The sequence below is a fragment of the Tribolium madens genome, unplaced genomic scaffold (genome assembly GCF_015345945.1).
Source record: "Tribolium madens isolate multiple individuals breed KSU strain unplaced genomic scaffold, Tmad_KSU_1.1 Scaffold_91;HRSCAF=231;Tcas5.2_LG7, whole genome shotgun sequence".
Lineage (NCBI taxonomy): Eukaryota > Metazoa > Arthropoda > Insecta > Coleoptera > Tenebrionidae > Tribolium > Tribolium madens.
Genome location: NW_025401063.1, coordinates 9,329,586 through 9,351,099, shown reverse-complemented (window position 1 = coordinate 9,351,099; position 21,514 = coordinate 9,329,586). Strand labels below are relative to the sequence as shown.

The following is a 21,514-nucleotide window of genomic DNA, read 5'->3' as shown; positions in this document are numbered from 1 at the left end:
TACATACCATTTTTAATTTACTGCAAAAATTAAAATATTAGAATATAAATTATGGTTAAACATAAAAGATCCGTAAGAGAAAACAGAAAATTGCTTTTGACTCATGATAGAGTCTATAAAAGTGAAGTAGACCCTCCAACGCATTACCTTCCAAAACAACTATTACTAGGTCGGATTATCTTTCGATCTATACTTACCCAAGTCTAATGTAAAACTACTACGTACATTTTTGTACGTAGTACATTTTTGTATCTAGCAGCAGAAAAAAATTCACCGTTGACATTAGTTATCAACATCAATTTTTGTCTTAGTTGTAAAACAGTTTCACCTAAACCGAACCAGACATCTTACAAACTAGAAGCTTTCAGGTGTAAAAGCGGCACATTATTGGAAAACAGAGAGAGGCTATAACGTCCAATAAATGGAGCAGATTGGACCAGCTTAAGACTGAGCCGAGAGCAATTCAGCTAAATTCCATTAGTTGCCTTGTTTCAATAGTAAACTACAGCAGCATACCGTATTTTAAACGTGAAAACGCCTAATTGGATCAGCAATCTGTTTTCCACCAAAACAGCTTTCAACGCGTTTAATTAAAAAGTAGGAATCGTAGCTGGCTCGCTCTGTCCTTTCCGAGAAAAGAAATAATGAAAGCTCTCACATATGAAAGTCACCTGTCATTTACAATCGCGTTTTCCTTTGTCAGCCACTCAACGACCAGGACCTTAATTGCGAAGCTTCTAAGAGCAAATTTTGTCATCACAATTAAAAATTCACAACAGATAATTTCAGTTTAATCATTGTAAAAGCTCCCAAATTCAGACACACAGGAGACACGTGAAGAGAATTTCGTTCTTCGCTGCTCCTTCTCACCATCGATTCACCTAACCCGTGAGACGCTGAATAATGGATATTTTATGTTTACAAAAGCCGATTTCTTTGCAATCTTTTCAATTCCGGACGTATTGTCGCGTAATGGCATTCATTACGGACTGAAAATATAATAGGAAAAAAACACGTTTTAAGCGTTTTACAAAAACCTGAAATCAAATTTTTACAAATCCAACCATTTAATTGGCTCTTTCAGGTAAAATCATTGGTAAAAATTAGCGCTTGGGTTTGAATACGGTGCTTTTTATTTAATCAGAGCTGCGCTGTGTTTTTCACTAATGAATCAAATACTGCTCAAACAACACATCCAATTCCGTTAAAATCCATGAAAACAATTTTTGAATTGTGTAGATAAACTTTTTTTAGCAAGCACAGCAGCTTTTACCAAGACGAAATTGAGATATTTGTAGCTTTGCTCTCGTTCAATCTACATTTGATGTAATTCTAAAATGCAAGCAAGACACGTTTCAGACGTGAGGTTACGAAAGCGTTCTGTACATTTCAATTTATTGATCGGATCCAGGTATATGCACACATTTAAAGCATGTTCTTGTCACCATTCACACAAATTTTGTTAACTAAACTTGCAAAATTTGGAATATCAGAAGGGACTTTAATTGCGATTTGGCGTTCTATTTAGTCTTATGCGTGAATTTAAACAACGCCATGGAGTTTTAATGACTTCTGAGATTGTTTAAGTTGTTAAAATCAAGCAGGATTTTAATTATCAACAACTTCACTATTTGCATACCGAATACAAAAAGCCAACCCTTTACGTAAATGTTGTAGGTACATAAATATTAGACATAGAAAACCATTATTTCAAAAGAATATTTCAGCTTGCAAATTTAGAAAATGAGAAAGTATTTTAAATGAGCAGAGTTGTTTTTTTGGTTTTTATAAAAAATGTAAACTCAATTGGCTAAAAGCTTAGTGTATAAAAACGTAAATGTGTTTTGTAAATTTAAAAAATCAATGTTTGCGTTAAAGCAATAAAATTTCTTGGAATTAATATTTTTAGCATCAACACATTTATTTTTGTTATTTTCGTTTGCTACCTCCAGATCCCAAACAAAGCAATTAATCAGTCTAATAATTTTAGCCGCTGTTCCCTCAAAAACTCCCTTTCGGAGATGAAACTTCCACCTTTAGGTCCCGCTCCGACTCCTAATTCATTTCCAGTTTCGCTCGCGAGTTTCCGTAACAAAATCGATCGCAGTTTCCGAAATTGGCAGGACCCCACCGTTCGTGTTGGCAATCAGAAAACAAACTATTGAAAGAAGTGAAAGGAAATACATATTTACAAGTTTTATAAAAATGATTGATAGAAAATCCTATTCTGTTTGACCCTCCACCTATTCGCCTCGAATTCTATTCTTTACCCGAATCTGTTCCTCGAGTAAAGAAAGAACGTTCAAGTTACACCACCGCGGAACATTTACCCGAATGTAATGTAATTCGAACTTATCGATTACTCACAGCAAGCCCTAATGTAGGTATGTTATCGCTCTGCATCTAACAGGTTGCGCTGGTTCTATTTAAGACTAGAGATTCCGGTAGGGCGAGTTGGGAAACAATAAATCTAGTGCTGGTGAAGAATTGAATATAAATTTTAGAGGTTCGAGTGCAATTTGCTGTTTTCCCGTGAGGTCTCTACGTCGAGAACTTAATATATTTAATGATGGATTTTTAAATTAAGCCTTTGAGCCGTACGGAATTCGCAAATAAAATAAATGGGAATATGTTCATTGTTCGTTTTTCTTTGTTGGGGAAACTCCGAGATGAGAAGTTTTAATCGGCGAGGCCCGGAGCGTATTCCGAAAAAAGACTGTTTTAACAGTTTCCAAACGTAGACAGTGGGTTTTTTAACGCTACACACTAATTAAAGCTTGAAAACTTTGAAGGTCTAAAAACGTCAAAAAACTCGGTGAACGTAAAATAATATTTAGTTGGACGTAAAGAATGATTTCTCTAATAGGAGGAAATAAAATATAATATATTTCGTCTCTACTCACTTTCATAAATATATATTTCACTCATAAAGGTACTATTAATAGTAGACTAATACTAGGACCATGATTTCACTGTAATAGTATGTATAAACATCCTAAGTTTAGTTTCAAGTAAAGCATAGGTATAAAGAAATTTCTCACATATCTATTGAAGTATTGGAGCGCACCGACAGACTGGCCCCTGAAAAAAAAACCCTCAACAAAATAGCTTAGCGATAAAACAGCCTACCACTAGACACCCCGTATAATTGTAGTTAGGTATTCGCCTATTTCTGGTTTTCAACAAAATTTTGGCTTGTTTAAAAAAATAATATTCACAACAGTCTCAGTCTCAGTCTCAGTCTCAGTCTCAGTCTCAGTCTCAGTCTCAGTCTCAGTCTCAGTCTCAGTCTCAGTGTTAAGAGAGATAAATCACAAAATAATGGACTGTTTTACAAATACATAATTTAATTAGAAAAAATATATAAAAAGTACAAAAATACAAAATCATAAAAAAGAGTTTTAACAATAAATAATATAAACTTTTCAATCATATAATTAATGATCAAGGTCAATCTTATTACATACAGGGTGATAGACCGACAAAATTTTATCACAGCTTCCCGAGGATAAATGGAGACAAACTGTACCCTTTTTACGTTTATATCTTTTAGGGGCAAAAACCCCCTTGATCCGTGCCACTTACGGCATTTATGAATTGTTGCAATGATCAAATACATTTTGATCAAATTAATACCATGGTTTCCACTACCTGTGCTAATACTATTTACGAACACATCAGTGGCGTACGCTTTACCCCGAAAATAACTTTAATAAATTTCATTTGGAGAACGGTTAAACAAAGAATTTTTTTAATATTTTCATTTGATACTACCAAGGATAAAATTTTGTCGGTCTATTTAAGAATCACCCTGTAATATAGTCCATACAGTGTAAGACGATGTATGTTCCGCCTATTGTGAATTGTTAGCAACTAGCAGTCCAATCGTATTAGGAGCAAAAATTACACTGCACATTTTTTTTCCACGGTTTCATGTAACAAATACAGCTATAATAAATTATGATGCATGTTTTACATAGAGTTCTATTACGCAGTACTTACTTTGATTTAGGTAAAAAACACCGTATTTACGTTTAAACTTTAATTTCAACTAAATTTCAACATGAAATTTAAAAAACGTAACAGGGTGGCATACGCTCCCTTTGGTTACAGTTTTTTATTGGTAACGACGTAAGAGCAGGGCATTAATCAAGTCATATTTTAAGGACTATAATAATTATTAAATTAAATTTAGGTATATCATTAATTATTTATTCGTTAAAAATTTTAGCGTTCTAAGAACGATTAGTAGAAATTTTATCTGATTTTTTAATTTTTAAAATTTAGAATAGTTGTTAGTCGTTTTATTAATAGCATAAATATGACTAACGCCCAAATGTGCTTGGAACAAGCTATTTTATTAATGGGTTGCTTTGTCACTAAGCTATTTTGTCGGAAGCTTTTTTGTCACTGGGCTATTTTGTCGGGTCACCGAAGTATTGGTATGTACGAATAGCAAATGTACAGTTTCAACATTTACGTAAAAATGAATAAAATCAATAAAATGACTAATCAATTGTTATGTTTTTTTTTTCTTCTACTGTTTATTGATAATTTGTACACGGGTTGCACTCATGGAGCGTTTTTCCGATCAAGGTGGTGGAGCGAATGACTATCACTTAAAATTTCAATCACTCAATTTTCGATGATATTAGGTCCTCAAGGAGCTTTAAGGAAGTGTTTAACCCCGTAGTTGCAATAAAAAAATTTAAAAGTTTCAAAATGTCATCTTTGCATTTTATAAGTAATAAAATATATATAAAAAATATATAAAATAATATAAAATAATATAAAATAATATAAAATAATAATATAAAATAAAATTGGGCACCCACAATTAAGCACTAGGTAAAAAAAAGTTTTCATAGTTTTACAATTTAATAAAATTGTTCTATTTTCTCTACTGCACATAAATAAATTATGACTCTGATTAGTGGTACTTGTTGCAATAATAAATGATTAAACATATTGTAGTGTCAATTTCCAAAGACCATACAAAATTCAACATTTCCATCATTGCTATACCTAGTTTATTTTCTATTCAAAAAATATGTGAATATGTTAGAGCTTCCACAATTACCATTTCGTGGTATGTGGTAAACGAAAATTTCCGTGCTTGCGTTAATTAGCGCACTAGTGAAATTATTCTGTTATCATATAGTTGTTCTTCGATACACAATAAAGCTCGTTCCAAAACCACCAAATCAATTAGTACCGTAAACAGAGCTGTTGTCTTACTCTCAGGCTTGTTATTGCACCAAAATTTGGAACCGTCAATGAGGCGGTGAACGAAACGTGCGTGCGTGTGCAATGACGTGCTTAATGGCAAATGTATTAATTCTAGTTGAACTGACAGTTTCCTGTTGTTATCTGATCTATAAATCATAACAACATGGCCGCTTTTTACCCCAAGTAAATTATCAGTGTATTGTACTTACTTTACAAAAATTCGACTCTAACTTTGCCTCTCATGGTTTATTCATGCTTTAGTCTATGAATACAATTTTACTAAATATTTCCAGAAGAATAAAATCATTCTTTCACACACGTCTAATTACGATGTATTGATTTATGACATTTTCGAAACTGCATTGCTACAAAAGAGGAAATGTCACAGTAAACCTGCGAGTCGAGTTATTTATGTTCCTTTGAATAATAATTCTAAAATTTCAAATATTTCCTGTGTTATTTATATGCGAAAGTTTATCTTATTGGAGGGGTGGTTTCCAAATCTTGCGACTACCTTTGCTGCTTTCGGTCCCTAAATTGGTTATCGAAGTGGTGGCCACGAAGGTTTTAAACAGAATAATAAAAATTTACAAGTTTCTCCGTTGGGTTTATCTGAAATGCTGTTTTTCCGGACGGTGGTTTTAAAGTTGTTTTTCTCTGCCCTTTAGGTAATGAGGTGCGCCGAGGGGTACAGTAATAGGGTAGTTGTGAGGTTGCGTGAAGATGGCATAATGGCAACAGATAAAGATGATTGCCTTTCTTTTGGTGTTTTATTGTGTTTTCTTTGTCTACACAATTTCGCAATTTGGAAATTTCTTCATTCTACGAGTATAATATGTGTTTCCGTTTTGAAGAAAAAATACTCTTCTTAGAACATTTTTAAAAATTAACTTAAACAAATATAAAAGATTCATTTTTCTAAAGTGTCATATACTCTGATTAGTCAACCATGATTAGTCAATCCCTAATTCTGTGTTAGTAAGCTGCAGAAATCTGTTTCTCTAAATTTTTTCGTTTTCAATTGTTTCCCGATTTATTTAAATTTCTATTCCTTATGCAATATTGTTTAAAGTTTTAAGTTATAATTTTCCACAAAAAAAGTTAACCATTACTTAATTAGGTTTTGGAAAAACAAATGTTTTACATAAAAAACAATGAATTAATACCAAAACGTTTTGGTAGCCCTTAAAATTTATAAATACAATCTGCATAATAAGTAATAATAACTATAATAGAATGATTGATAATATCTCTGTTTCTGGAGTAAATTTGCCTTGATTAGATTAAACGCGGCGCCGGCAAATCCACGAAAATACCTGCCTCGCCGCTTTAATATTTAATACTTATTGTTTATATTGTGGTCGTGAAATATTCGACGTATTTAAAAAGAAAGGTTCTAAATTACTTGATACACGTTTACATAATCCATATACACAATATCCCAAACCAACCCCAATGTTGAATAAAATTTTAATAGAATGTGTTTTACCAGGTTCCAGTAAGTAAAGTTTGCGTTATTTGGTGAGTAATTAAAGCCAATATGACGTTGAAGAGTTCGTTCTTTTGACAGCTGATAGAACGAGCTCTTTGCGTTTTCTTATTTTCGAAGCATCTGTAGATTTTATATTACATTTATAATGTATTGGTAGTTGTACTTTTTATTCTTTCGTCTTGTAAATACCTAGCACTGAGTACACTACAAATTCTTCTTTCACTTCTGCCTGCGTAGATGCAACTCAAAGGTAATACAACTGTATTCTTTTTCTATATTGTTGTTACATAATCAAGTCTCACTGTAATTCATTTAGATATTTCTTGGTAATTGGTAATGAAAAAGACACTCTTGCATGTTCACTATTATAGTATCTTCTTATTCTCGTAGTTAGGGCGAAATTTTCACAGCCAGTAGCATGCTCGACTAACGGCTGATTAGAACGAGATTCGTTACGTGTCATAAATTTCATGAAAATTGCAGAAATTGGAGCCGTTTCGTGTGTGCAATTGGATTTAAATCCATTTCGATGATGGAAGAGATACTGAATTTACTACGTTTTAGATAAATTAAATTTTCGCACGAATTCCGGGATTATCTGTATTTTATGAGGGTGTAAAAATGTAAAAATGTTTTTTTGACATGATAATTCAATTTAAAGTTTTTAAAGTAGAATCAATTAAAAATTTTATAACATAATTATGAACCCCAAAAAAACATAAAAGTGTGCATTTTTAAATAGTGGTCGTGAAAGCTGCTTTTAAAAAGTTACAGATTTTAATATTCTTAAATTACTGCAATATTTCATGTACAAAGTATTAACACGTATTGTTAATATTTCTGATTGAAAATGTTGTTTAAAAGAAAGTCAACTAAATAAATAAATCTGAGTTTGTACGAATCATTTCAATGATTCATTTAAATGAATGAATTGCGTTGTAGAATTGTATGAAACGTTATATAAATAAATTATAAATGATTTTATAATTTTGCAATGAATAAGGTAGCCAACCAATTCGTAATTTTATTAAATTATTTTTGTGAAAGTAAATGAGTGAAAATACGCTACTTCCCTTTAAAGAATTCACTTGAAAAATACAGGTTATTTCACCAGTGATAATGAGCCTGACCACATTTGAACTGCAGCCAGCAATACATTTGCATAAGCTTCATGGATTTTGATTATGAATTGTAAAATTAATAAAACATAGTTATCGCGTGATTGACACAAAGAAATTGACAATACAGGAAACACGATTTTTAAGGTTATTGTCTATCTAGCATTGGAAAACACTTTCAAGCTTTTTTGGAGCTTTTCTATACAGGAATCAACGTCTTTACAAAGGTTTAGGCAGAATCAGTTTTCCCAAATTCGCCATAAATGAGAATCAGATCTGTTTTCTCATCGTTCGAATGTATTTTGAAATTTTGCTAATGTCAGTTGTGACATGGTTGTGACAAATAAAATTATCGAAGCAAAGCTATCGTGGATTCATAATTCGGTTTTTCAAACAATGCGATATCTAAAATATCCACGTTAACTTTGCAAATGTATTGTGGGTTGTATTTTCAATTCCGTCAGGGCTCATTATCACTCGTGAAATACCCTGTATATAAAAATAAAGTGACTTTGAAATATGAAAAACTTCAGTTACACAGATATTTATTACATGTACATTTTTGCAGCAACATTAAAACATCGTATTTTGTTACATTTTGCAATTTGTCTAAAAGAAGTAAGTCACGTATTTTTATATACTTTAATATAACAACTCTCGCTGTGAGCATCTAATAGTGTGTCAGCATTTATTGCAAGTTTGCTTACTTTGTGTTTCGAAGTATAATAATTATTTATCACTTCATCAGCTATCATTCTGTGCATATTGTTAAATTATAGCTGACTATATGAAACATGATGTTGAGACTAATCAATCAGCATTCGTTTAGAGTTAAAGTACAGGGAATTTCATTATTGATTAATGAACCAAATTGCTCCAATGAAATTGTTTGTGTAGAGTCTATAAGGCACGAGATACTCAGAACGTCGATCGTGGACGATCAAGTAACATCGATCGTTCCTCATCGATTTTACACTTGATGATACGGCCCATACGGATACATAGACATCGAGTAAAATAAAGTGACATCGAGTGACAGCTCCAAGTCAGTCCCACAAGTATTTCCAATAATTACTGTTTTTTTTTGTGTGTCTTGCGACTATCAAACTATTTTTTTTAAGAACTATAAATAAAAAAGTAGTTGAAACACTAATAACAGCCAGTTTCATAATCGTCTTTAAAAGAGCTTTAAATAAAATTTTGGTTAGAATGTGCTGATAACTACGGACTTGTTGATAAAAACTTCACAATTTAAACCAACATTAATTAACTTTATAGTCCCTTTAATTCTGTTATGCAACTGGTTATTATTCGAAAAATTGATATAACATTAAACCATAATAATGCAAATATGTAAAAACCTAATGGAAGAATTTCCAAATATATGCTATAATTTTTTAAAAGTAAGAAAGAACCCCGTAATGTCTTTAAAAGGACTCTTCTTTGTAAATTCATATTGAAATTGACACTACCAGAAGGTATATTTCTTAATTAAATATTGTTTTGTATTCAATATTCAAAAGAAATCCATAAAAAACAAGATATCTCGAAATAAATATCTTCAAAATAAGAGGGCATACTTTATTTTTTATATAACAAAAAAAAAGAAGGCTTTCTAATGATTTATTGAAAAATCAATAAAAATTTTTGTTTAACAACTATATACTTCTTTTCCATTTTTATTGAATGTTTTTTTTATTTTATGATTATATATATTTCCCTTAGAATTATTTTATTAATTATTGTTTTTATATCCGGCCAAAACTAGTTAATACTTTCATATTTTTTTAGAACCAAATTTAGTAGGTATGTCAAATTTAGTACATACAATAAAAATTCTTATACATTATGTCCCCGGATTGGGTTTACAAGAAGAAAAGAAAATTATCTTTGATTTTACGCCAAAACTGCTAAGGAAAAACATTTTTTGCTTCACCTGAAACAAGCAAATCTGTACTTAAAACTTCATCATTCAATGAAAAGAAAAGTTAATTTTTCTATTGATTTTCGACTTAATAATTTTTCTCTGCTTTTTAAGTCCCATCACATTGGCGATTTTATTTAAATGACAACTATATGTCACATTGACAATTAATTTATTAATTAAATAATGACAGTTCTTGTTAAAAATGACTTTGTTTTTTATCTTAAAACTGTTTCTTTGAGTTGCTATTTATCAAAATTGTGTTTTTCACAAACATTCTTGTTATTTACCGCCAATGTGATAGGTCTTAAAAATCAGAGAAAAATTAAGAGAAGTGCAAAATCAAGAAAAAAATGAATTTTTCTTTCTACTGAGTTAGAATAGTGAAGTTTTAATTACATATTTGCCCGTTCCATCTAAAGCAAAAAATGTTTTCCCTTTGCAGTTTTGGCGTAAAATCAAAGGTATTTTTTTTCCTCTTGTAAACTCAATCCGGGAACATACTGTATAACTCAGAGTGCAAATAGTAAATACATATACTGCGCCGTAACTGAAGTGGATCACAATATACATACCAAAATCTTATTTGTTCTTGTTAAATGGTGTTTATGTATTTGCTAGATAAATTCTGTTTATAGTTTAATACTAATTTTATAGTTTTTTAACTACAGTTTATTTTGATTCAAAATTTTGATCCCGAATTCAAAAATGCTGTATAAAAAAATTACAAAAACAAATTATACATAATACAAAATAAATACAGTATACCTTTTATAGCCAATAATCTACTTCAGTTAGTAACAAATATTTCAAGAAAAATCATATAAAACACTAAAAATCAATAAATTATTTTTCCCATGTCTCAAAACTCAATATTTCGTCTTTAGAGACTATTATCAATTTTAGTAAAAGTTTTCTGGAAATATTAGGTTGGAGGGTGGAACATTTTCAACCTTAAGTCACGGTTAGAAGCCAATCACGCTTCCAATAATCCAACACAAGTAAATCCCAACGTAATAACATTTTAATAACCCCCGTCCATCTCTACCTAGAATCTGAAATCTTAATTCAGATCCTGAATTCCTGTCGGGAGACCGAATTCCTCTACCGTACCACAATCGTCCGAAATGTCGCTGGTTGGCTGGTAGGTGTAGTCGCCTTTAGTTGCGGTATTCCCCAGGGCGCCGACCAGTGTGGCCTCATTTTTCATACGGAATTATGCATTAGATTCATGTAGAGCCCACAAAGAACATGCTAACAAAGAACCGACTGGAATGTTAAGAGCCTAAAGAAAATACCTGCACTTGAGTTAAGGTGGAGCAGGTGGAAAGTTGTTGACTTCATTCAGTGATTTCCTGGTTATCATAACAACTAGTACATCTGACGCTTTGACATTGATTGGCTTCAATTACAGAGTGAATTAAGAGGACAGCCCACTGAGATTGATTCGAGATAGTTTGTTTACTTTTGATGAATTGGGAGGAGGTAAATGTGGATAATTGGATTTGGATAGACACTGGACGAGTGTTTAGTAGATAGAGATTGATAACGCAAAGTGGTAATAATGTAGTAGAATTACAAAAGAATAATAATCAAGCAAGAATATCTATTACGCGTACTTTAAAGTGTTCTTAATTCAATGAATTTAACATAATTTCATTATTTATAATACGTAATTAAATAATAACCGCCGGGTCAGTGGAGTGTAAATATTGTGGAAATTTGTTGTCAGAAAGTTATGTCTTGAATAATTGTCTGCCAAATGGTTTCTACTTCTTTTGTACATGTTGGTAACATTTATCTTTATCTAATTTGTGCACCAAACACAACTCTCAAATTTCATTATTTTACAGTTCAACTAATCCACACTCTCAGTGTTTGAAATAACTACTATCGATTGTAAATACAGGGTGAGTCTAATGATATAAAAAAAGAGAGAGACTTAGAGAAGTACAAAAACGTTGTAAAAATGCAAGAGTATTTTTTTTAATTGTGTAAGTCTGTATAAATATATTATATTGAAGTAAAACTTTGAAATTGTTGACGACGCGGTCGATTTAGTAGAGGTACAAAAATTTTGCCAATAAAGGCCACAAATAACATTAAACAGCGTTATTTATAGCATACAGCTTCCTTGTTTCCTCTTCTAATAGCCTGTAGCAAAAAAACTTGGAAAATCATTTTTCCAACAAAAATATAAAGAGTCAAAGTGCAAAATTTAAACTCATAACTCCAAAATTTTTATAGATGGAATTTTTTTAACATTTTTTCAATCTTCCTGGTGTCTTACCTTACATTTTTCTCTGGGGCGCGAGTTCAGGCGCTCCCTGTATTATTAAATTTCTACTAACTAATAGCAATAGTTTTGGTATATTCGTTGAAATTTTGTTGTTAGAGCTTGAAGTATTAACATTTGGCAAAAATTAAAAAAAAATCATTTAAATTGTTTTGACTCACTCTGCATAACATTTACATTTATTGCCTGAACAAAAATATCGAAAATTTAAGAACTATGCTATTAAACGTATTCTTACCTTTCTAAACTTCTGATAAAAAATTATGTGTCAATAAAACACAGTAAATATGTAAATTATAATAATTTTAGAAGCTTTACGACATTGATAGATCTATTCACAGCAAAGCAATTTGGCAATAAAATTGAAACAAATTCGCTTATTAGTTTTATTGGCAGTAATTCATAAGTTCCTGGCCGAGAACCTGTCCAATTTTATATTGCGATTCAGACTTAATACGAGTATCTCCGAGATTTGAATATAATCACGTAGGTATGCACAATCACAAAAGAATTTAAAAAACATATTCAATTCGCCCGTAATTTCCAGAAAGTTTGCAGCAGGTTTTATGAAAATTTATGTAAAAAGTTAGCTTTGAGTACTAACGATTAAAACTTTGTTTTTTTTTCTCTACAGTCATAATTTTGAATTACACGCAAATTGTGGTTGTCTAGGAACATATCACGGCTCTACTGTCATAAATTTAATTACTTAGAGCACGAATGGTGGAAATTTCGAAACATTTCAGGTGTCTCTCTCTCCAATTGTACCATAAATTATAAGCTTTGAGACGAATTTCCTTTGTTATTTACAGACTAAATTGGACCGTTCCTTTGAAACTCAAAATAGATCATTTTACGTATCAAGTACTTCGCTTTACCGACATGTTTTAAGTTTATACCCTTTTTCATTGGCCTTTTATGGCAATTACTTTGGCTTGCTTTTAAAGCAACCCCTTAAAGTCCTCAAATGACATATGGCGTTCAGTCAAGAAAAATTATAATATGAAAAACGCACCAGAGTAGTTGGCTGGTAGCTAAGCCATAACTGTGTCCTTCCTGTAAGTATGTAAAAGGAATTGAAAAGCAGTAAATGTAAAAACCAATAAATGACTATAGCGTTATTTATACAGGGTGTGCCAGAACTCGCGCCCCAGAGAAAAATGCCAAATACCAGGAACATGGAAAATGGAAAAAATGTTAAAAAAAAATATATATAACTTTGACTCTGTTTATTTCTGTTGTAAAAATAATTTTCCAAGTTTTTTGGTATAAGCTATTAAAAAAGGAAACAAGGAAGCTGTATCCTAAATTGTAACTCCGTTCAATGTATTTGTCAAATGTCAAAAATTAAATGTCAAAATTTTTTGACAAATAGAATTTTTAAACATTTTTTTCATGTTCCTGGTATGTTACCTTACTTATAAATTTTCTCTGGGGCGCGAGTTTGGCGCACCCTGTATAAACAGAAAAAGAACTGTAAACAATATCTTATAGTTTAATATAACAATGAAAATTCCGGGGAAAATTCACTGCAACTGCTTTTCATTATCGCCGTCGAAAGAAATATTGATGATGTAACTATGACGGGGCAAACGCGATCAGCTCAATCTTCTTTGAAACAAAATTTTCGATTTAATTGTTTTCAACTATCAGCTCAATCGACAGAATCCGATAAAATCTTGAGTGTATCGTGGATGCAATCAATGTCATAACAGCCTTAGGTGACCTTAGATAGCCTCGCAAGCTCGCTCAGATTTCAACTGCGATCTTATGACATTGCTTAAATCCTGTATATGTTAATACCTATTTGTTAAAAGTTCTGTTTGTTTAGTAACAAAAATTTGATAAAATTTAACAGGAATTTATTTATCAACAGTTTCACTTGGAACTACTTGTAATTTTTGTGTTTTCAACCTAAACGGAATACCTTTTGTCAGCGCGTTTCTCTCCGACCTCAACCGTCTTAGCAAATAGACAAATTCCGTAAATGTGTCAAGAATCTGGACGTAACCAGTCAATAGTAACGGTTCAATAAAGCGTGAAGACTGTGTTTCCGACAAAACTTTTTCGCATGTTTAGGTGCAAGACGATACGATTTTTATTACTTCCCGAAAACCTCCTCGTCCACTTAAATGGCCATATTAACCCGGACAAATTATACCAAAGTCGGATACTTTTATTGCTAATAGCGGCCATAAAACGCATTTTTCATAACCGACATAAAAACTCGACTTCATGTCTATCGCATCTGGGCCCTTCCAGCACCGCGAAAAACACGCCCAAATAGATCACCTGCAATAACGCGCATCCTAAACGAATGGGTACAAGAGGTCGTTTGCGTCTTTGATATGCAGTTGGCGTGACGAAAGCACCCCGAAATGTAAATTTAGTGTGGACAAGAATGAACTCAGACAAGGCATCGATTTCGAGGGAACAAGGAGTTCAATGAAAAATTGTTCAATTCAGAGTTTTGTATTGTTGGCGATAGATCTCACAATGAACAGAAATTTACTGAAAGTGGTGATATTTTGGTTTTTATATGAGTCGAGGTGCGAGATGTTTGTTTTCTTTTCTGAAAATTCTCAATCTCTTTGTACACTCAACTCTGAGCTTAGGGAATATCTCTCCGAGCGTTTGTTTACATTAATTAAGGAAACTCTAAACACACAAAACGAGATAACTTTCTAATCGATTTTTTATATTGCAAAGTCGGGTCCGCTTTCTTGCAAATTGTGTAAGCTAGTCTATCACAGAAAACAATTCTTTGTTTAGTGTGAATTCATTCATGTGTCAAATCAGCAGGGACGTAATGAGCTTCCGCTCCAGCAACAAGAAAATCGTTTTTCCAACATCATAATCAATTTACCTGATTAAAATTACCCCAGCAGGGGATCCTTCCACACAAAGGAAAATTTTTATGTCGGAAATACCCAACTTATAATTGTGCTAATAGTACGGCAGGTTCATTCAGGAAATCTAATTCTAGAAAAACAAAGCATCGGAAGAGTTTTCCTCCGGATAGCGATTTATGAGTGCTCGGAACCATCTAATGAAAAATTCCACGTGGTTTCATGGTCGCTTGCATAATTAACAAGGAAACACCCTTGCGAATTCAGGGTCAGAAGCAAAAATTTGTTAAATTTATTGTACCACCTTTGACGAAAATACAGCGTTCGTAAAAAACGACCGGAATCTTAGTTGATTAAATTTAATGACGACACGAACAAATTGAATATATCGGAGAAAATTGCTAAGTAAGGGGATCATTTTGCATTATGCAAACGTGGATGTCGTTAGGGGAACCCCGTGTGAACGTTAGCTGGTAATAGAGGTTGCAAAAATTTACGTTTATTGACGGCGTTTTTTGAATACAGTCGGTAGGAGAGTTTTATTAAAACGAGCGACAATTCATCGTGATCGTGCGCTACTTTAATAAACGTAGGTTTTCCTTTGATGATCAATTTACATTTTCATCGAGTACATGCAATACACTTGTTATAATAGTAAAAATCCCAAATGCATCTCATTTTGTCAGCAAGAAACAGTTTTTAAAATTTGCACATTTATAATATTCAGAAACTAAATAAAAAAGAATTAAGGATCAATTGTTGAAATTGTCATTTTGACAGTGATTATAATTTTTTATCGTATCATCACCTATTATGTTCACTTAATACGTTGGATACGAGACATTATACGTTAGATACCAATTCAAAATATACTAGGTACAAAATCATAGTAAACATTCCATTGATCTTTTTGTTTTTGACACCGAATTTGACACATTGCCTCTCCTATTCACTCGAATATTTTGCAAATCTAAAATGTTTCCACCGGCATTTAACGGTAAGTAGATGATACGATAAAACTTTGAATATAACTCGAATATTAGCAATTTAAACCATCTCGGACGATGCACAGGTGACTCGGCTAGCGTCGTCACCTAGCATCGTCCTCGATTACTATAAATCGCTTAATTATTCTAGTTATACAGGGTGCGCCAGAACTCGAGCCCCAGAGTAAAATGCCATATAAGGTAAGATACCAGGAACCTGAAAAAAATGTTGAAAAAATTCTATGTATAAAAATTTCGTAGTTATGAGAGTTTAAATTTTGCACTTTGACATTATTTATTTCTGTTGGAAAAATAATTTTCCAAGTTTTTTTGCTACAGGCTATTAGAAGCAGATACAAGGAAGCTGTATGCTAAATTGTAACTCTGTTTAATGTTGTTTGTGGCTTTTATTGGCAAATTTTTTGTACTTTTACTAAATAATTATAAATGAACATATACAAGATCATCAGTATCATTAAATAGACATAAAAAAATGTCAAATGTCAAAAAATTACATGTCAAAATTTTTTGACAAATAGAATTTTTTAAACATTTTTTTCATGTTCCTGGTATCTTATCTTACTTGAAAATTTTCTCTGGGGCGCGAGTTCTGGCGCACCCTTATTAAAGGCTATTATTATGTTGCCTTATATCTATTTACTACTTATATTTTTGTTATTCAGAATTTATAGCAAATAATTATTTTTAACATTGGATGATTGCTAATAAAATGGTATACATATCTCGATGGAAGGCTTCATTTCAGCTTCATATTTTTTTAGCATCGCTATCGATCAATTAATCAACACTCAGCTGTAATAAAGCTTTTTCTTAATCGGTATGTAATATACTATTTTCCAAAAAAATTACGATTATTTACACCAGTAATACTTCATTAGTAATCATTAGTAAAAAATTAATAAAATAAACTTACAATTTAAAAAAATGTTTTGTGTTCACACATTTTTTAAAGGTTTTTCAGAAAAAAAATCAGTTAACTTCCTGCTTGTTAAAAACATTTTTAAAAAGATGAATGCAAACAAAGTCCTTATGTATTTTATTTCTTCTCGATGAAATTGTTTTCAAATATTTGTTCGCCACTGTCTAAATCTTGCAACAGAGAAAATTACTTTTAAAGTCACTTACGGGTTAATCAACTCTTGAAACACCACCAGTCTCAATTCAATCCATAATCGATTTTTTGTAGGAAAAAAAAAACAGAATTTTCGAGTAGCGGTTTGAGAAAGCACAAGATTAGTTCCAACTCCCTCGACAATAACAAAAGGAAGATTATTTTATTCTGGAAAAAATGTTTGCGTTTCAAGATGGTAAAATCAATATGGCGGTGTATTTACTTTAGACTGGGGTTATCTAATCGGATTTCATAAAACGTTGAATAATTCAAATTAGAGCAAAAATTTCATTACTCCCCATTATACAATTTCCGCAAATGATTCTAATCCGTTTTGTTTCCTTGCAGACCTTCTGTGTGGTTTCCAAGAGGTTTCGTAAGAATTACATCCACCGTTTCACCGCCACCAATTCGTTCTTCTTCTTCAGTCCGTTTAGTTCAGTTAGGAAAGCGTGTATATACCTGTCCACCAACCAGTACTTCGATTATTTAGTTATGGCTACTATTTTGCTCAACTGCGTCTTCCTTGCCATGGCGGAAACTATTGAAGAAGCCGAGTAAGTATTAAGTGCAATCGTAATCATTTCTTGAGAAAAGTTCAACAATTACCTTTCGACCCTTTTCGCGCACCTTTGAAATTCTCACCGCGTGCTCCGCCTTTGCCCGGAATTCAAATGAATCAATCCAATTCATTTGCACCTCTCATTTTTATTTCAAACACACGTCCGTTCCGGACAATTCTGGCCCAATGTCAGTAAATATTATAAAAAATCTTCCCTTCATCCGGGTAAAAGTTTCAATAAAAACCTAACCGGAGTCTGCAGCTTCCGGATTATGACAAGAGACAAAAGATCCAAAATGACCGGAGTAAACCTTGGAAGGGCGTTTTTACGGGACACAATGCCTCTGTTTGTTCAGGTTAGTTTGATAAGTAAACAATGGAAGGCGATCGTTTGTTCCAACGTTGAAATGCTGGATCTACCCAACTGACGCTGCAATAAAAGAGATTTCTTGAGAAAGTAACATGCAAGCAAACGCAACCAGAATATCGCAAATTGTATTAAGTAGCTCCACTTTTATGGATATTTCTCACAAAAACTAACGGTTAAATGACTTGCAGAGAAAGAAATAACACATAATAACAAAATATTTAATACAAAGAAATGTTAGTTGAATTTAGCTTTATATTACAACAAAGAACAAATAAATGCAATAATAACCACAAAAAATACAAGTTGTTTTCTAAATAATGTATACGAAAAAAAATTATTCATAAAGTATGCAAAAATCATTCTTTAATAATTAATAACGAGCGTTTTTTTTTTAATTTGGCGTCAAAGATATCCATCAAAGTTCGATTGTGAAAAAACCATCGTACTGAACGCTAAGTGAAAATAGTAAATGCTACGTGACACGTGACGCATTGCTTACATTATGGTGGAGGCGCCGGGTTAAAAAAAAAAGCATTTCAATAGTGTTTTTTTGTTATCCAAACACAACCAATATCAAATGTAATTGCTTTAATACAAATAACAAACACAAATAAATGCGTATAAATAAAACATCATTACATAATCTAATAATTTGTAGAAACACGATTCAGTTATTTCCATCTTATCTCTTTGTTTTCTCCAACACCCTTTGTACATTTAAATGTATTCAGTATGTGTTCATACATATGTTACACTTTGTGAGCAAAATGACTCATTATATATAATTACGTTGTAGTATTAAATTAACTATTCATACATAAGTTCCTAATGTCTTTCCAGGCTCTCCAAAGCTTTTGCATGACCCAGAAATCTGCGAATAATTACATACAATCACTTCTGTAAAAACAAAGTTTATGAGAAACAAATTTCCAAGATGTTATTTTTAAATAAATACGCAGAATTTTGAAAATGTTCTTATATGCCTCAATTATTTAACTATTTAATTTAATTAATTAGATTTTTTAAGCTAAATGCATTTTCGACAGCTAATATCGCTTTTCAGAATTGTATGCAAAACCAGTTAATACTCTAGACTGTCAATTACATGGAATAATTGATTTGTTAACTTTCAGGCCTATAAAATAAGGAAGCACTACATACCCAATGAGGCATAAATCTAATACAAATATACATTCAAAATTCCACGCTTTTTGATTATTATACATACAGAATTTGCGTCAAGATTAATAAAAATTTTCATTTATTTAGCTTTAAAAAAGCAAAGTGTATAAATTTCTTGAAATTGCTATTTTATAAATGGCAGCACCCATTTGGTAGACTGCTGTTTAATTCTGTAAAAAAAAAACAGACTTTTAAGAGTTTAAAAGGAAGATGTTCTCCGTCTCATACAAAGTTTGTGTTACAAAAAGCTGAAAACAGTGGCGCGAACTGAGATAAGATGGAAAAATATAATGAGATTCTCTCTCCTCGGTCGTAATCCGCAACTACCTTGTTGTTCAGTTGATGACACTTTGTTCATATCCGAGTCTAAGATCCAGATGAGTGCACTTTCTATTTAATTAAGCTGACGTTGTTGTTAATTATTATGGAAACGACGCACTGTCACACTTGGCCAGAATCAACATTGTTACAAAGACAGGACTCATTATCATTTGTTGTGGAAGCAATAAAATCAAGTTAGACAACGTCCTTGACTAGTTTAATTGTTAAATCGATAGAAAGTGTCGATAAAAGTCCATTGTTAACTTTGTGGGATTATAGAGAGTTGAAATACGAGCGCTCGTTACTCATTCACAGGGTAATTACTGGTATGTGGAGATTAAGGGCCAACCCTTCCAGCTTTAATTTGACCGGAGCCATAAATAATTACAAGTCGCATATAGCTCGCCACCAGTTGAAATCGAGCTTTAACCCCGAGAACATACTCCTCCAGAACAATATTAACAAATCAATAAACTTCAGAGACATTTTTTCAAAGCATAGCATATTTTTTTAAATTTTAAACGCTCGCGACGGAAAAATATCAGTTACAATAATTTCGGTTTTTTACTCGTATATGGTGTAGGTACATACCTACTTGGAAAACAGCAGTGAAGAGGTCGGTAAACAACGATGTAAAAACACTTTCCATCCATCCGTTGTTCGTCTATCCCTTGTAATCTGCTTTTCTAAAGATTGTCGTTTTTGCTGATTTTTTGCTGAAAATATTTATTTTGTTCCAAATTGTAACACACGCATTTGTCATTACAATTCTCTTTTCTTGCTTTCCATAAAATAAAACTTCTTGCTTCACTTTATTATTATTTCAAGTTCAAATCAGCAAAAGTCAACTGCATACAAATTAAAAAAACGCATTTTGCCAACTTATTCAATTCGTTATAAAATTTAGATGTTCTTTATAAAAAAAGCGTTGTCTTTTTATATTCTACTTGAAAAAAGTCTTTATCTACGACTGTTAAATAAAAAACTGTTATTGTTTAAAGAAACCACGATGGGAGTGAAAACTTTTTTCGGATCAATACACTCATCAAAACACACAAATACCGCGGAGCACTTGCACGAATGAGTAAGAATATAAATTCTACACGGTCAGCTGATGCGAGCCATGGGCCATATTGGCCTTGGCTGCTCTGCCGAGCGCCTTTCACTTTACCCCTACTCGGGGGCCGGCTGTAATGCGACATGCGATATATGGACGAAAATGTTTGAGGCGATGGAATAAAAGTTTCACTTTAATAATGTTATTATAGGCGTATCCGTAGACACATGATTCAGTTCATATTACACTCCGTGGATTATACCTACTCGTGAATTCATATTCCACGATTGTTCATATTCCACGAGCTACTGTTTGAACGCAATTTCACATTTTTATTAATTAAATTAAAAGACAACTTCCAAACGTTAACTTTGTCAATACCAAAACTAGAAATTTCAAGTCCCGCATATACAGGGTGTCAATTTCAAAACTTGTTATCGGCAATATCTCTAGAATTAAAAAAGTTATTGAGAATCACTCAAAACCGTTTTAATGGTTCCTAGGGGGAATCAAAATGACATAGTAAGTGAGGCTTGAAGCCACAGCCACCCCAAATTGAAAATTTTAAATGGTACAACCCTATTTGTGATACATCGTTGGAAAGTTCATCACAAGCGCTTTTCAAAAATGTCATACAACACACTCATGTCATACTCGCTATGCTCGTATTGGTAACATCATGCTTTCGTTTCGGAATCACCATCTTTTCTCTTTTCATTTCTTATGAAAACAAGTTATTTAAAAACGAAGACTTTAAATTTTAATTTTTTTATATTATATTCAAAGGTGAGTGAAGGTTGGTCACTTACCAAGTCATTTTGATTCCCTCTATTAACCACCGAAACGATTTTGAGTGATTCTCAATAATTTTTTCACTTTTAGAGATATTGCCAATTACAACTTTTAAAATTGACACACTGTATAATGGCTATTATTCTCTTAGGCGATTAAAAAACTTCACCTTTGTGCATAATAGACATCTTTATATGCTCGTTG

The 21,514-nt window shown here is 32.2% G+C and overlaps 1 protein-coding gene across 2 annotated transcripts in view; it reads left to right on the top strand.

Annotated features, from left to right (window-relative positions):
- The window catches only part of LOC123011825 (sodium channel protein 60E-like), a 66,195-nt gene that overhangs the window by 26,767 nt on the left and 17,914 nt on the right, over positions 1–21,514 (top strand). Inside the window, exons 1-2 of one of the 2 annotated variants that reach the window (XM_044409466.1) lie at positions 11,453–11,549; positions 17,375–17,583. In XM_044409466.1, the coding sequence (XP_044265401.1) occupies positions 11,526–11,549; positions 17,375–17,583 (233 nt within the window). In that variant the 5' untranslated portion in view covers positions 11,453–11,525. Of the gene's footprint in view, positions 1–11,452; positions 11,550–17,374; positions 17,584–21,514 lie in introns of those variants that run through there. The other variant, XM_044409467.1, reaches the window with a different exon arrangement.